Source organism: Penicillium malachiteum, assembly GCF_028827825.1.
Source record: "Penicillium malachiteum strain IBT 17515 chromosome Unknown utg000005l:1.0-9002435.0:326005.0-9005861.0, whole genome shotgun sequence".
Lineage (NCBI taxonomy): Eukaryota > Fungi > Ascomycota > Eurotiomycetes > Eurotiales > Aspergillaceae > Penicillium > Penicillium malachiteum.
This window is the reverse complement of record NW_026643099.1, coordinates 7554564-7569682: the sequence shown is the minus strand read 5'-3', so window position 1 is coordinate 7569682 and position 15119 is coordinate 7554564. Positions and strand designations below refer to the sequence as shown.

The following is a 15119-nucleotide window of genomic DNA, read 5'->3' as shown; positions in this document are numbered from 1 at the left end:
ATTCAAGTTTCAAGTTCCTGGACCTGCTCCGAGTCCGAGTCCCTCTTTCCAAAGTCAAAAGCGACTCGGATATATCTCCACAAACTTGATGTGCATGACCCACTCTATGTACTAACCCTGGAGGCACGGTCGCCATCGGGATCGCATCATCGCACATGTGCACGGAGTACCCAGCAGACGTCAACTAATTTCTCTTCCATCCGTATTTGACAATGAGCATCCTCAGTGCTTTGATTGAATCATGATGTTCAGCTGTCAGTTCAACTCGGTTTCGAAATTCAGAGTTGGATATTCGGAATAAAATGACCTACTCCGTACCCGAACTCCGAGGTCCGATTCGGAATAAAAATGACAGCAAACTCCGACTCGGAATAATCAACTCCTCCGCTGAGAATAACCAATATTGTCAACGTGGAGGAGACCTTACCGAGTTCATTCCAAGGTTGTGTATTGTTAATAAGATGTTTCGGCGCAACGGGAAACCCACGTCCTGTGAACCTTGCCGGTTATCTAAAGTCCGATGCGACCATGTTACTCCGGTCTGCGGACGCTGCAAGTCGCGCGCCAACCCAAGTCAGGTATCTTCATCTATGCTATTAACCATTGTCTAGATCATACAAAAGCTTTTAGAAATCATCTAACGCGTGGAGCATAGTGTTATTATCACCCAGCCCCTCTAACCAAATCGCCTGGTCAGGTTGGGCGTCCTAGGCCGACACCTAGGCCGACACGTAAACGAGGGGTCTGTCCGGTTGCCCATACACCTAAAACTCCATTACAGAGTTCACAACGAAATGAGGGACCACTGCTGTCTGCACGTTCAGTTTCGAACACGACCTCAGGCTGTCCCGCGGGGTTTCTAGGCTCAACAAGCTATATCTCCGTGTTCAGAGAGACAACGAGAGTGCCAAGAGCATCCGACCGTTCTTTACATGCGGAATTCGAACATTGGCGTACTGATCCTCAATTTGCGTCCGCTCGTTTGATTCATCTTATCACAGCAATGCCATTTTATCAAGAACAGATTCAATGGTACTATGGCAAGGGCCGTTTTACTGTCATTCCTGCGCCAACTGTCTTGGAATCCCTAGCTCAAACAGTGGCATATATGGAAAGCCATTCATGGGATATTACCGACTGGGCATCTATCTACAATGCATTATTGGCTGAAACCGAAGCCCCCCTGAATACGTACCCAACTATGTCACTCCGCGACTTTTGTTCATCTTTTACAGGAGCGAAGTTACGACTGGAGTTTATAGGCTTTGTCTTTGCAATGGCAGGAATCAGCGTGCACGGTCGATACCCTAGTCGACAAGAACTAGATTTGGGCAATGGCGAGAAAACGGACACAGAAAGCTTTCTCAAGGAAATGGTTCTGGCATGTCATGCCTGTATTGAAGCTTCAAAGCACAAAACTCATGTCAATGACCTCACAATATGGATGCGATACATGCATGTGATCTTGGGCACGGAAGTTCTAGGAGAGACAAGTATGTCACCTACACAGCAAGGCAAGTCGTATTTATCTGGTATATTTGACTGACTGACTGATAGGTGAGAGAGTATACAGTCTTTTCGGCGACTTAACGTCGTGCATTTATGCAATGGGACTGCATCAACAACATTCTCTTGCTGATGTACCGTTCTTTTTGGCCGAGACACGCAAGCGCATGTTGGCTGTGAGTCATCGGACAGATAAGAATCTGGCAACTCTTCTAGGTCGCCCACCACGCCTACCCCATAGGTATTGTAATGTGACATGGCCGTTAGACCTACCAGATGATGATCTGTTTCACGATAAGATCAATTTGGATTCTATTCTCTTGAGATTGGATGAGAATGGTTGGAATACCGAGGGTAAATTCTATCCTGCAACATTGATCCGCATACGTGATATTACGTCCAATCTACGGGAGCGTGTGCTGGAGTTATCGCTTGGCCATTCGGAGCAGCGCGATCATGCGAATAACCTTTCGTAAGTGCAATTGCCGCCCTTGACTGTAGGGGCAGAGCATGATCCTCTGACTCTTACAGAGAAACATATAAATCCTGCGAAAAGATTTTCGATAGCATCCCCTCACGATACATCTATACCCCGGAATGCTGGAAGGAGACCGATTCGATTGAATGCCTTGCTCGCCTGATAATTCAGCTCGAATACCTTTTCAGCGTCTTGCATCTCCAGCGAGTTCGGTGCCAGACAAGCAGCGAGGCAATCAATGACCTATTAGATACCTGTCTCCAGGTACTGTCTATCATTATAGATCTCACAAAACAGTATCAGGTGCATGAAGTCGGCAAGCAATTTCCTTGGGTTGTGAGTTATTGATTCCTACACTTTAAAGATAGAGGAATTTCGTATTTCTGACTTCATCTTAGTTCTTAGTTTATGGGATTCCAGCCGCCGGGGTGATTGTCACTGAGCTTCACCGGCATACCCTGTCTAATCAGCCTCTACCGTCCAACAAACCTCGATCAGAAATCATCCGCACACTAAGCTTCTTGGTTTCATGGGTTCGGGACACAACAAAGGAATCACCTCCATCTGTAACCATGGGTGCATGCTCAGAATTGAATAATGTTATTGTTCGACTTCTAGACGATGTCCTTGATTATCAGCCGGATTCCGGACAACAAACTCACGAACGTCTTGAGGCGCAACCGATGGATCATGGGTTCGAGAAATCCACATTGAGTATGGGCCATGGACTACCATCAGAGGCTTTAACTCTGGGATTTGGTAGCGGGGAGTGTCTTAGTTGGTTGGATGATTTGGACCTGACCCTTACATCCCCGGGGTTGTTGATGTGAATTGAAGTACAAGTATATCGGTCTACCAATGCCTGCAATACTCATGTCATATCGTACCAATGACAGTCCAGGGTTCAAGTTACTAAGAATAGTGTCCAACAATATTACGCCATTTATGCACCTTCTTTAGTATCTTCCTTGATTTCGATATCAAAATACGAGTTTACGTGTGCCAAGAGAATATGTATATGTGTGATTGAACTCAGCCTCACATGCAGAGGAAGAATGTGTTTCTCATGCCCATTTAGGAGTAATGCGCCGCGTAAATCCTAATTCTCTTGTCGATTTCAAGCCCAATTTCAACATTAGAACTCTATTCTGCATTTTTATTGACGTGATGAACACTGGCATTTTGAAACTATTTTTACTAATTATTTTGGGGCCTAGCGGTGCATAATGCCTAAATCGGGTTGGTGGTGCCCACCTAGGCAGCCCTACGTCACTATAAAGGGAAAAACAACGTCGATCATCGAAGATCAACTGGGCGATGATGAGGGAAAAGTATCCGATTTGTGAATATGACGGCCAAGAGAGCCCCATATTCCACTTCTCCATAAATTTAACCATACCTCGTGTCAAGAAGAGGTTGAATCAATGGTCCTTCCAAGGTTGTCAGACTTTACCGCTGCGGTTGCCAAGCAGTTTGATCGGGAGAGCTGAAATCATGTAACTTGAATAGAATGAGATCGTCTAATCTTTTTCACATCAAAGAATCGGATTGTTCAAACATAAATAGTGAGTACCGCCCATGCTCATCAGGGAGTTTTCAACATCTAAATTCACATCACATCTCGCAGGCTCCATGATACGGCTTATCACCATCTTCACGCTTCTTCCTATATACTGGGCATCAACAGCCCACGCTGGCCTCCCCGGTACTTCCTATCCTTCTCCTCGAGATATCAGCGGCAACTCCAGCTCGGTGGCTGCTACATGGAAAAATGTCACAGATACTTTGGAGCAGACTTTGGCTGGTGAGGGACTGGGTTCAATCAGTTCATCTCTATTGAACAACACCACCTTCTCCATGGGCTTGTTTTCATTGTATGACAAGAACGCCTCCTCGTTGCAATATCACCACATATCGCCCTCCAACCTCAATGGGACCTAGGGAGCAAAACACATCGACTCCAATACTATTTACCGTGTCGCCAGTTTTTCCAAACTAATTACAACCTATGCGAGCATGGTAGAGTTGGAAGATGATGATTAGAATACCCCATTGTCGAAAATCTGACCATCACTTCAGGATTTCATCGAGACTACTGCCTCAAATCCTGACTTTGTGAAGAATATTCAATGGGACAAAGTGACTGTTGGAGACATTGCAGCTCATATTGGTGGTATACCACGACTGGGTCTGCCGGTCGCATCAGACATTGCTCTGCTGGGGACAGCCGACCCCGCCACCTTGAAGATCTGGGGCCTGCCAACTCCAAATATCATGAGTTCATAGAGCAGTATCCTTGTCTGAAGAGCTTGCAATATGGATTTGACACAGAATGCGGCATTCAAGACTACGTCCAGGGCATCGCCTCCAATTCACCGAGATACTTACCTGGAAATAGCCCTCTCTATTCTGATAGCGACTTCTTTCTACTTGGGGGAGCATTTTCTAATATTACTGGCAAATCCATGGATGACTTGTACCAAGATGCCTTGTTTAACCCTCTCGGACTGAAGAACACTTTATCCAGCCCACCTATCAAGCCCGAGCTTCTCAATCGCACAGTTATTGCCTCGACCCTTGAAAGTGACTTGATCAATGTACCCATTACCACCCCATCTGGCGGTATTTACTCGACCACCAACAACCTTGCGAAGATCGGAATCAGTATTTTGAATTCCACTCTTCTGCCAGTTGATCGGACTAACCGATGGCTTCAACCTGTCCCCTTTACGGGAGATCTCCACTATGCACTTGGCCGACCGTGGGAAATATATCGTTACGTCCACCCAGACACCAGCGTGGTAACCAACATCTATACCAAGTTAGGGGATTCCGGAAGCTATGCAAGTCTTCTTGTTCTTATTCCGGACTTTGATTTTGGATCCACCATTTTGGGAGCTAGCTCTCTTGGGGTCCAAACTCAAGCAATCCAGCTCATTGCTGATCAACTCACCAACACCATGATACCGTCGTTGATGACCCAGGCTCGTCATGAGACATTCAAGAATCTGGCGGGTACATACATGCCCAAAAAAAAGAGACTGAACACAAGTGTCACATTGACTGTTCCTTTCTCGGCGAAGTCGCCTCCAGGTCTCACCATCTCCAAATGGGTTAGCAATGGCACAGATTTTATCGATGTGCTGGCAAAAACTTTGGTGCACCTGGTACCTCACGTCCCTCAGCGACCCGCAAATCGAAATATGGTCTGAATAGTTCCAACTATCCAAGATGTTACTGCATCAGGTCAGATTGCCTTCCAAATGGAGACAGTAAACCCAGTGGGGCCTATTGTGGGCAATATGTTCTCTGAGATGTACAATGTGGGCTCTTGGGTTAGCACCATCGATCAATTAACCTACCATGACATTCCGATCAATGAGTTTGTGTTTTCTGTGGACAAGGAGACTGGAAATGCACTTTCACTTTCATTGCCTGCATACGACATCGAGTTGGTGAGAAACAAATAAGGACCATCATTGATCGTGATCCGAGTCATTATCTATGCACATTTTGAGAAACCCGAGAAAAGAAAAGAAAGAAAAACCCAAAGAATATTTACCTGCCGCCCAGGTCACCTGGCAATCTCAAGCATCTTACCAAGCAATCGCGATGCTGAAACCCCTTATTGAGCGGTCCATTTCGCGTCAATGAGGAAATTTCTCATATCAGATTTTCTAGGGCTTGTATTGGTGCTCTCAATCAACGTCGATATATTTGCCATTCCTATCAAAGACCCAATATCGTAACATACCACCGTAAATCTCTCTCGTCAAAGCCCCATCAAAATTCTCGTCAAAGCCCCATCAAAATAAGACAGATTATAATTCTTCCCAAGCGTCCGCCTCGGTGGGTAGTCTGAAATATTGGGCTGCAGCCAACGCTTCTCAATTGTATATAGCATTACTGACTGGTCATCGAATGTAGAACAGCGCAAATTATGTCGATTAGGTTTTTTTATTATATCGTCATTCGCCCTCTGCTGAGCGCGACTTGTAATCTGACTCGGTGTCAAGCTCTGCCCGGTTCTCTGAATTTCTCTCCGAATATAAACCTCGTAGTCGTGGTATATTGCCTGGCAATTCCACTCAAAGGGGAAATCTGGGGAGCAATGCTCATGGAGTGCACCGAGCATATGGCCGAACTCGTGGAGGATGTTGTGTTTCATAGCCAGATATTCCGTATCCGTATACCATGTGAGACGCATTGTAGGCTTTCTCTGGTCAGTGATATTGAGAGCGTCTGAGCCAATCTCCGAGTACCATCGAGGTCCATTTTGTCCTGAATCCAGGAAGCTGATGCGAACATCACGGTCTTGGTATTGGGTTGCTGGAAGCTTCATTTAAAAATGATATTGCTGCTTTCCGTTTCCCATCTACGCGCAATCTTCTTGACCATAGCCCGACGCTGGTCAGTACAAGCACCATCATCGAGGAACCCAATTGCGATCCTGATACGTCCATCCCCATCCGCTTGCCATATTTTGGATCGATCAATAATCATGATTTGGAACCAGGAGTGTCAAGAGCAGTGTGAAATATCCTTTCTGCTTTAACAGAAGATTGAGGTAAGGAAAATGAGATTTTTGAGGCGGTGGATTTTGATAGAGCCTCAAATTGATAGCGAAATCTAGTGAATGAGGGGCTGAAGAGCCGTTGATATATTGAAATCTGCAGCTTATTACTGTCGCTTGTAGGTGATTTATTTTCTCTGGAGGATATTTTGCCGACAGTTGGGCCAATAAAGGAGATGGGCTAGTGCATGGGTTAGAATCCTGCCGCCATTGTACTTATCTTCGCGACTTCAGCTGCACCATCAGTCTTAGAGACCAAGCGTTCTGTTACTTGACCAATAAAAATATGATGTCGCATCTCCACGAAGTCAAGTAACAGCTAATCTAGTAAGCAGGAGGTTAGATGATGACCCTCGGATGCATCGGAAGGAAATGGTACTTGTAGCCAGATGGAAGAGTTGCAGAAAAAACCCCTGGATATGAACTGGTAAAGAAGTCAGACCTTTGCGCCTCTCCGATCCCTGCCAATCGACTCAGGGTGGAAATGAGGAGTAAGGCTTAGCTTATCCTCTATATAAGGAGATCGTCTATATGAGGAGTTCAGTACTGCCGGTATTATTCAAGACTAGGCTATAGAGTGCCAGTGCTAGGCTCCTGAGGTTTCATTGTAGAACCATGTTTCTGGGGCTTTCATGCCGAATTTACAAAGGAGCTACTGGGCCTTAAATAAGAAGACTGTTGGATATTCAAGAGTAGGAGAGAGGGGCTAATGTCAGACGTCCTCTGAACTGGGTTCGTTATCGAGACCTCTCATCATGCTGTCAAAAAAAGCCATATCGACACCCTGGAATGCCCAATCATCGACTCCGGCAAAAAGCCCAGGATCCTGATAGTTCTGCGGGAGGGTTGCAGAGACGGGGTCCTGATATGCAGGCAGACCATTCACAACATCCATTGGGCCGTAATCCGCTTCAGTCATTGGCATGCAAAATACTTCTCCAGCCAATGGAATGGCGGAGTCAAGATCACGCACTGCGGCTTGAGCCTCTGAGCTCGCAGTGTTGAGCATAGAATTCACCGGAGCGTATGGTTGACCATTAACTACTCCTGAAGGAGGCCGCACGTTGGCTATTTCCCTGGAGACAATGCCCTGACGGGCGATCCGGACGATGCCAAAGTAAGGTATTTGCACGCGGACAACGCTGTTGTCGGTTTCCGCGGATGAATACAGCGCTACGCTCTCGGGTGCCTGGACGCTGACGCTCCTCGTGTTGACGCCTTCTGCGGCTTCAGAATCAATGGCTAATAATTTGTGCAACAAGTCCGCGCTTTGAGTGCTTAAAGTATCTCCGTTTGCACGACTAATTTTTTCCATGTTCATCTGCGCCTGCTCAATCATTGCGCGGTCGCTGAGATATTGATGTGCGAGGGGGTTGCTGGTCTGCGAGAACCTGTGGCTGTTGAGATGCGACAGGAGTAGTGTAATGGCGGCCATGAGTGCGAAAAAGTCAACAGTCCGACAGCAGAACTTGTTCCTATTATAGCCGCAGAACATGAGAAATCGCGACAGAACCTCCCTTGAGGCATTTACGCAGTTCATTCTAGAATATTCGTACGTTCGCTCAGCCGATGAACGGAGCATGTAGGGCAGATGAAGCTGGTTGAGCAAGTTGTAATGATATAACTGGCTAAACAGCCGTCCCATATCCAGAAAGAGAGCATGTGGGTCATCTTTGACATCTTCCAGGTTTGGCATAAGCCACCACTTGCTCGGCATATTTCTGCCCGCTTTCTGCAGCGCTGTATCGAGGGTTTCTGTCAGGGCAAAGTCATTGCCAGACGGATCGGAATCGTTGCGCTCCAAGATCTGAGACGCAAGAACGCAGTGCGTCCGCTCGAGACGGCCCATCGGGATATCATCTCTGAAGTCTGGGCCAGTGGCCATGCTCTGATCAAGAGAGCCTTGTGTGAGACCTAGCATGAGACATAAATTCCTGTCGAGGGAGACGATTCTAAACCACATGAACTGTGGATGAACTTTCGTTTTGGGGTCAAGAACCTGGTATTTCGCTCGGGTTCCACTGCGGAGATTCATTAGCTGCGCAATAGCCATAGCCCTCCGGTTCGATATCCAGCTTCGTCGTAGGTTTCCGCTATTCTGTTGATACATGCTTGCCATCATAACACACTCCAGTGCTTCAATACTGCCAGAAATATCGTCATTTGTCGTGACAACACTAATGGCACTCCCTGCCAATCTCTCCATTAAGGCAGGGAGTGGCTCCGGCAAGTTGTTGATCAGCCGATGAGAATCAGGGTGGAGATGCTGCAGGAAAGTAGTAATGTAAAGCATATGTCTCGCAATCAGCACTGGATGCGAGAGCGGACTAGGTATATCGAGTAGAGTTTCTGGCGATTTGAGGCCGTTCTGCTCAAGAACGACATATGGAGTGTTCGTCATCTCGTGAAAAAGTACGACTCGTTTGCCGTGGACATTGAGTATCATCTCGATAAATTGACGCGAGGGTAGGGACTCATGCAATCTTTGAGATAGCGTTTGATATTTCCCCTCGAATTTTAATGGACCATGATACTGATAGAAGTCAGCGCCGAGTTTAGCATCAAAGGAATACACGTACATCTGAAGGCTTGCATAAAGGGAAAGAACGTGAGGATTCTTGGTCTATCGATGCAGGGGTAGGGATGCCATGATTTGGTGTAACAGCATGGCTAGTTGCAGGAGTTTCTAATTCCTCATGACAGTCCACTTTCTTGATTAGTTGCTCAACCAAAGCCTCAACCCTCGCAACTCGATCGTTCTTTCTACTGCTCGGACGGTGCCGTCCCTTGCTCTCGAGATGTCTTCTATCAACAAACTCGAACTCCTGACTCACGCATTTGAACCCTCGCTGCTGGCAGCCAATGCAAACAGCTCCGGCTTCATCTGGAGAGCTAGAATCTGCATACACGCATTTCATCTTGCGCTTCTTGCACTCCCAGCAACTCTTGGTCCCTTTACGGACCTTCCGTCGCTTTGCTCCTGATTCGGCAATGATCTCGTAATCCGTATCCATTTTCAGAAATAAGATCAGTTAGTCCGTCAAGTTGTCAAAAAATCACGGTGTTTTGAATGCGGAGACCGTAAAGGATGATAGAAGTGAACAGAGCAATTACAACACAAGGTTGGAAGATTGGACCGCCGGTCGGCGGCGGCGGCGGGGGAACAGCTGACTCAGCAAGTGTCATTCGACCGTAAATTGCATTTTGCGGCGGTCAAAGTTATCTTTCTCCGCACTAGAAGCTCCTCCGGGATAAACTCATACTAACAGATTCCTCCGTCCGGACAAAATTTAGAGGAATAGGCTCAAATTTGGGTTTGTCAGAGCTGTCTCTCGAAATTATTCGCAATGTTCTTCGAAACTCTTATTATCTCCTTGAATTTCCCCTCTCATATGGAGGACATTCAGCATTCCTATGAAGTTCCTGATCAATAACACTCAATTTCTCTACTATCAGCGAAGATGACTCCACCGTTCGACAATGAAAAAGAGCGGGAGTATGCGAAATCGAGTACGGAGTCATCAAGAGGCAATACTTCTTCCCCGGTCAATTTTGAGAGCAAAATTCACGATGCTCCAAACGACCAAGAAACTGTTCACCCACCAGACAAGGCAGATACTGAAGGACCAGACCTGAACGACGAATCACTGTATCCTCATGGTCTCAAGCTACTGATCATTGTGGTGGCTCTTGGTATGAGCATCTTTTTGGTTGCCCTTGACATGGTATGTCACACAATCCCTGAGCGAAGAAAGTGCCATGATCTGATGTCGGTGCGGATAAAATAGACAATTGTTGCAACAGCGATCCCAAAAATCACCGATGAGTTTAACAGCCTGAACGACGTCAGTTGGTACGGTTCGGCTTTCTTGATGACTACTGGAGGTTTCCAGTCGACATGGGGAAAGATATACAAATACTTCCCGCTGAAAATATCGTTCCTGCTTGGGGTATTTATATTCGAGCTTGGAAGCTTGATCTGTGGCGTGGCTCCAAATTCCAAGGCACTGATTATTGGTCGTGCGATTGCTGGAATTGGTGCAGCTGGCATTGGAAGTGGAGTCTTTATTATCATCGCTTTCATTGCCAGTCCAAAAAGGCGACCATTCTTCACCGGTATTATCGGCGCGTCCTACGGTATAGCTTCGGTCGTTGGCCCTTTAATAGGTGGTGTTTTTGCCGATGAAGTAACATGGAGGTGGTGTGAGTTCTTCCCAACTAGCATTGCTATTCCTCACTTCACCCAGGACTACGCTGACTTTTTTCTTTAGGCTTTTACATCAACTTGCCCATCGGGGGCGTTGCGGCCGCTTCTATTGTTTTCTTCTTCCATGCCCCTGACAGTGCTGCGCCGGTCAAGGCAACTTTGAAGGAGAAGATCCTCCAGATAGATCCTTTTGGGATGGCCCTCCTAATCTGTACGATCACCGCTTACATCTTACCACTGCAGTTTGGTGGGCAGACCAAGTCATGGGACTCTAGTACTGTGATCGGGCTCCTTGTCGGCTTCCCTTTCATGATACTTGCGTTCATGGCATGGGAATGGTTCCAAGGGGAAAAGGCTGCCTTTCCCCCGCGCTTGATGTCGAACCGCCTGATCCTTGTGAATTCAATCTACGCGTTCCTTTTTGCAGGCTCCTACTTCATTATCGTCTATTACCTGCCTTACTATTTTCAGAGCATTCAAAGCACCAATCCTACTATGTCAGGCGTACGGAATCTCCCTCTCATTGTCTCTATGGCGTTGGCTATCATCGTGTCTGGTGGCAGCATCACCAAGACTGGTCATACTGCCCCTCTTATGGTTATCGGCGGGGTCCTCGTAACCATCGGCTCAGGGCTCCTGTATTCGCTGGACATCGGTACAAGCACAGGAAAGTGGATCGGATACCAAATTCTCGGTGGGGTGGGGTGGGGGTTGGCCTACCAGGTCCCCATCAATGCTGTCCATGGTGCAGTGGATCCCAGCGATATTGCATCCGTCACAGGTGTTATTATCTGTGAGTGCCTTATCTTTCCTTCCCCTTCTACCCGTTCAAACATCCCAATTAGAAAAAGTTCAAAACGAAAGCAACGAAGTAAAGAGAAAGCCTGCTCTAACAGACCTCATTACCCAGTCTTCCAAACGGTCGGAGGTGCAGTTTTCGTTGCTGCCGCACAATCGGCCTTTGTCAACCAGATTATTATCAAACTTGCCCGAACCGCACCGAGTATCAACTCAAGCTTGGTGGTCTCAACCGGTGCAAGCGACTTACGAACCGTTTTTAACCCCGAGCAGATGGCTGCTATTTTGCCTGCTTACATGACAGGTCTCAAGGTAGCTTTCGCCCTGTCGATCGCTTCGGCGGGAATCGCCACCCTCCTCAGCCCCTTCAACAACTTTAAGAAAATCGATGCCCATACGAATACCCCTGTCGGCTCTGCTGCGTGACCAATGATATTTTGTCTCGTGTCAACCTCTTTCTACTTTGTATGGCGTGTTCCTTGCTAGGTTTTGTGTTTTACATCTCTGTAAAACTTGAAACATGGAGTACTATAGAAGACGTTTGAGTTTTTATTTCTATTTTCATTTTGAGTTATCAACAAATGAGCATTCCCGAGCTACTTACTCTGCTTTGAGCCGATATTTTACGGTGCGTAGGCCCAATGGGCTATGTATGTTGGGACCTCTGAGATACTGCGGTGAGCTATCGAGAAGCTAAAGCAAGGCGGTTTCACTCCAGAGGCCTAGGTAACTTACGACTCTGTTTCATCTAACAGTTTAGGCATGTTCGAGTAAATTAGTCACTATCAAATTGAATGAATGTTCAACCTGGGTCATGAGCCTTAAGGTATAAGTAACCTTCTGCTTCCTCGTCTGTTTCATCTTCTCTCTACATCTCCCTTCCTCCCTCCCTCACTTCAACCTTTCACACGTCAGGTCTGGGTCTATCTGCTTGCAGCTCCTTCACTTTTCTTCACTCACCCAACTCGACTCCCCTTTCTTCTCCTTTTACGCAAAAGGAAACAGAAAAGCATGGATCACTTGGATAATCCATTTGGAGAGGGTAGTAGCAGAGGCAGAGGTGAGTGCCCCCCCTCCTCCCAGTGTAAGTGGAACCCCTTAAGCCCCTATGCTAACAGTCCATGTCGATATAGGTGTGCCATTATATAAGATCTGATACCATCATATTTGATAAGAGACTTCGACAAACTAGTATAAAAATACACTAGCCGCTTAGCATGTTGCTTACCAAGACTAATCAAGTCATCAATATATGACCTGCAGGAGTCGCCTGGATCAGCGGACGGAGCCTCAGAGACTCAAAGCCCACTTCACTGTGCAGCACTTCAAGCCATAAGACTTTCCCTTACCATAGTCTTCAGCCTCCGCTCATACAGTACCCCACCGACTACACCACTTTATAAGTGACTTTCCACTCACCCCCGCTCGATTTAACTTCGTTTTGACACTTTTGTTTCATCATCTATCTTGCGAGCTTTGCATCCAAGTGCCCTTAACCTCTGTGGCTTCCATTGTCTCACTGGGTTACGCGTTCTACATCAGACGCCATATTATCATGGTTGCGACTTCATTTATCATATTCATTGGCCCACAAATATCCTATGAAAGTCGGTGATATCTGACCGAATCTAGATGTGCTCGTACTGCGGACGAGCTGGCCATGTCAGACGTGACTGCCGGTCTGAGCAGGTAGCACTGGCTTTCGCTCAACGAGCAGCCCACACCCGAGAGCCCGGTACTGGCCATGATGAATCCCACCGTGAAAATGTAAGAGATTTGCCCTTTCGCTTTGAGAAAAGCGTCAATTCGATCTAGTGGGATTCTGATGTCAAGTAGGCTCGTGTGCACTGGGGTGAAGTCTCATCCCACTGGGAACACCAGGGTATCTACAATTTACTCAAAGTGTCCTTGATATGTTTCTAACATTCTGAACAGTGCCCCATGCCGTTGTTGCTAGAGAGGCCAGAGCTCAAACAGCTTCTCCGCCAGGTAGGTTAGCCCTATTGCAGCTATCGTGATGTGAAATCAAATCTCCTGCTCTCTGTTAACCCTTCCATTTCCCATGTGAAGGAAGGATGAGAGGCGGGATGAAGCATGACAAATATAAACTGAAGTTCCAGGACTTGCCAGCTGTTGATACAGGTTGACTGACATATATATTATAGCTCCCGGCCGTGGTGCCCCTCTCCATAGTGCCTTGTGCTAGGAAGAAAGGGGAATCGTAATTAATTGGAGAAATTATGTCAGCGAGAAGAGAAGAGCGAAGTAAGTAATCGATTTAGTATACATATCCTCTGTTCAAAGCTCTCACTTGCATACTGGGTACCGAATCCTGGATCTCTCACTTTTTTAACCATTTTCAACTCCCCTCCTTCTTCCAACCTACAACTCTCTTACCATCTACCAACCTCTCACTTCCAACAGACGTTTCGAACATTCATCTTACCTGAAACATGTCTGGTATCCACATGTACGGACGTTTCCCTCTGTTGCTAAACGAAGCCAATGACACTAACAACACTACTTAGACGCGATCATAACGACCCCGACGACAACGCCATAGTGGTTGCCGAACTGAACTTCGGCGGACCCGAACGTCTACCTGGACGTTGGGCTCGGTTTCTGAAAAAAAAAAAAACTTTCTTACGAACTCACGACATCTTCCCATGCCCCTGTTGGCTCTTTTGCTGCTGGTGTTGCCAGTGAGTATATACTCTGAATGTGGTTGTGGTTGTGTCATGACTCGCAGAAATTATGATTGTTAAACCCCCTTGGAAGGCATATAGCTTACATGATAGGAGACCAGCCTACACCTATGCCTGCCCCGGCTGCCGCCCTCGGTCATGCTTCAGCTCAGGACATTGTCCAGGAAGAGCGAAACACCGAGAAAAAGGCCGAAGCCAATGACTCTGACCCAGCCGCGGGCTGACTTTGAGGACAAGATGGCTTAGAAGCGCCGTGATTACGCATCAGGTAGCGATGAAGTCCTAGTCCGTCAACTGGTGCCCTGGATTCTCTACATGCAAAAACCCACATAATTCGGTCTACAGAGCCAGATAGCTCTCGCGAATCTTTTGCCCCTCATTCATTGCTCATGACTTATGCTCCTCGTTTTTTCTTCGTTCTACGAGACATCAAACCCCTCACGTGGAGCTTTCTTTTCATGGCTCTCACTTCCTCCACCTTTGAGATCTTCGTTACTTTCCAATACATTTTCTACTAGGAAGGCTTCTTCTCTAGTTCTTTCATCTTGATTATTGGTGTGCATTCCTCGCATCACAGGCACGTGGATGGAGGCACGTATCCAAAACCTTGAGCATCAAGCAAGCTTTTGAGGTAGCCATGGCTGCTCTCCCCAATTTCGACCCTGGCGAAGATACACCTGACGACGAATGATGGTCGAGCTTTTTTGCTATTTCTTTCTTCCGCATTCTTTTTCCGGTATTGGTAAGCACTACTCCGAGACCCAGACGCGGAGAGATAATTAATTGAAGGGGCCTGCAGGGTTAAGTGGACCCGGAATTGAACTTCAATTTCATGCTTTGCTTCAACTTCAG

General features: G+C 46.9%; 7 protein-coding genes across 7 annotated transcripts; 5 read left to right on the top strand and 2 right to left on the bottom strand.

Annotated features, from left to right (window-relative positions):
• Positions 1–461: 461 nt before the first annotated feature.
• N7483_012801 (uncharacterized protein) lies at positions 462–2814 on the top strand (the record flags this gene model as incomplete). Its single annotated transcript, XM_057096228.1, has 5 exons — positions 462–578; positions 656–1521; positions 1574–1978; positions 2038–2320; positions 2383–2814. 5 exons carry the CDS (start codon positions 462–464, stop codon positions 2812–2814), a joined length of 2103 nt encoding a protein of 700 aa, XP_056942199.1.
• Positions 2815–3562: 748 nt separating this feature from the next.
• Positions 3563–3925, top strand: N7483_012800 (uncharacterized protein; the record flags this gene model as incomplete). Its single annotated transcript, XM_057096227.1, has 1 exon — positions 3563–3925. The coding sequence occupies one exon, from the start codon at positions 3563–3565 to the stop codon at positions 3923–3925; it is 363 nt and encodes a 120-aa protein (XP_056942198.1).
• Positions 3926–4000: 75 nt separating this feature from the next.
• On the top strand, positions 4001–5196 carry N7483_012799 (serine hydrolase domain-containing protein; the record flags this gene model as incomplete). Its single annotated transcript, XM_057096226.1, has 3 exons — positions 4001–4003; positions 4064–4262; positions 4316–5196. The coding sequence occupies 3 exons, from the start codon at positions 4001–4003 to the stop codon at positions 5194–5196; spliced, it is 1083 nt and encodes a 360-aa protein (XP_056942197.1).
• A 560-nt stretch (positions 5197–5756) lies between these two features.
• N7483_012798 (uncharacterized protein) lies at positions 5757–6326 on the bottom strand (the record flags this gene model as incomplete). The annotated part of the gene is made up of 1 exon (XM_057096225.1): positions 5757–6326. The coding sequence occupies one exon, from the start codon at positions 6324–6326 to the stop codon at positions 5757–5759; it is 570 nt and encodes a 189-aa protein (XP_056942196.1).
• Positions 6327–7269: 943 nt separating this feature from the next.
• N7483_012797 (uncharacterized protein) lies at positions 7270–9571 on the bottom strand (the record flags this gene model as incomplete). Its single annotated transcript, XM_057096224.1, has 2 exons — positions 7270–9090; positions 9137–9571. The coding sequence occupies 2 exons, from the start codon at positions 9569–9571 to the stop codon at positions 7270–7272; spliced, it is 2256 nt and encodes a 751-aa protein (XP_056942195.1).
• A 447-nt stretch (positions 9572–10018) lies between these two features.
• On the top strand, positions 10019–11988 carry N7483_012796 (MDR family MFS transporter; the record flags this gene model as incomplete). Its single annotated transcript, XM_057096223.1, has 3 exons — positions 10019–10282; positions 10346–10760; positions 10829–11988. The coding sequence occupies 3 exons, from the start codon at positions 10019–10021 to the stop codon at positions 11986–11988; spliced, it is 1839 nt and encodes a 612-aa protein (XP_056942194.1).
• Positions 11989–14015: 2027 nt separating this feature from the next.
• On the top strand, positions 14016–14491 carry N7483_012795 (uncharacterized protein; the record flags this gene model as incomplete). The annotated part of the gene is made up of 3 exons (XM_057096222.1): positions 14016–14032; positions 14091–14170; positions 14349–14491. The coding sequence occupies 3 exons, from the start codon at positions 14016–14018 to the stop codon at positions 14489–14491; spliced, it is 240 nt and encodes a 79-aa protein (XP_056942193.1).
• Between the last annotated feature and the right edge of the window lie 628 nt (positions 14492–15119).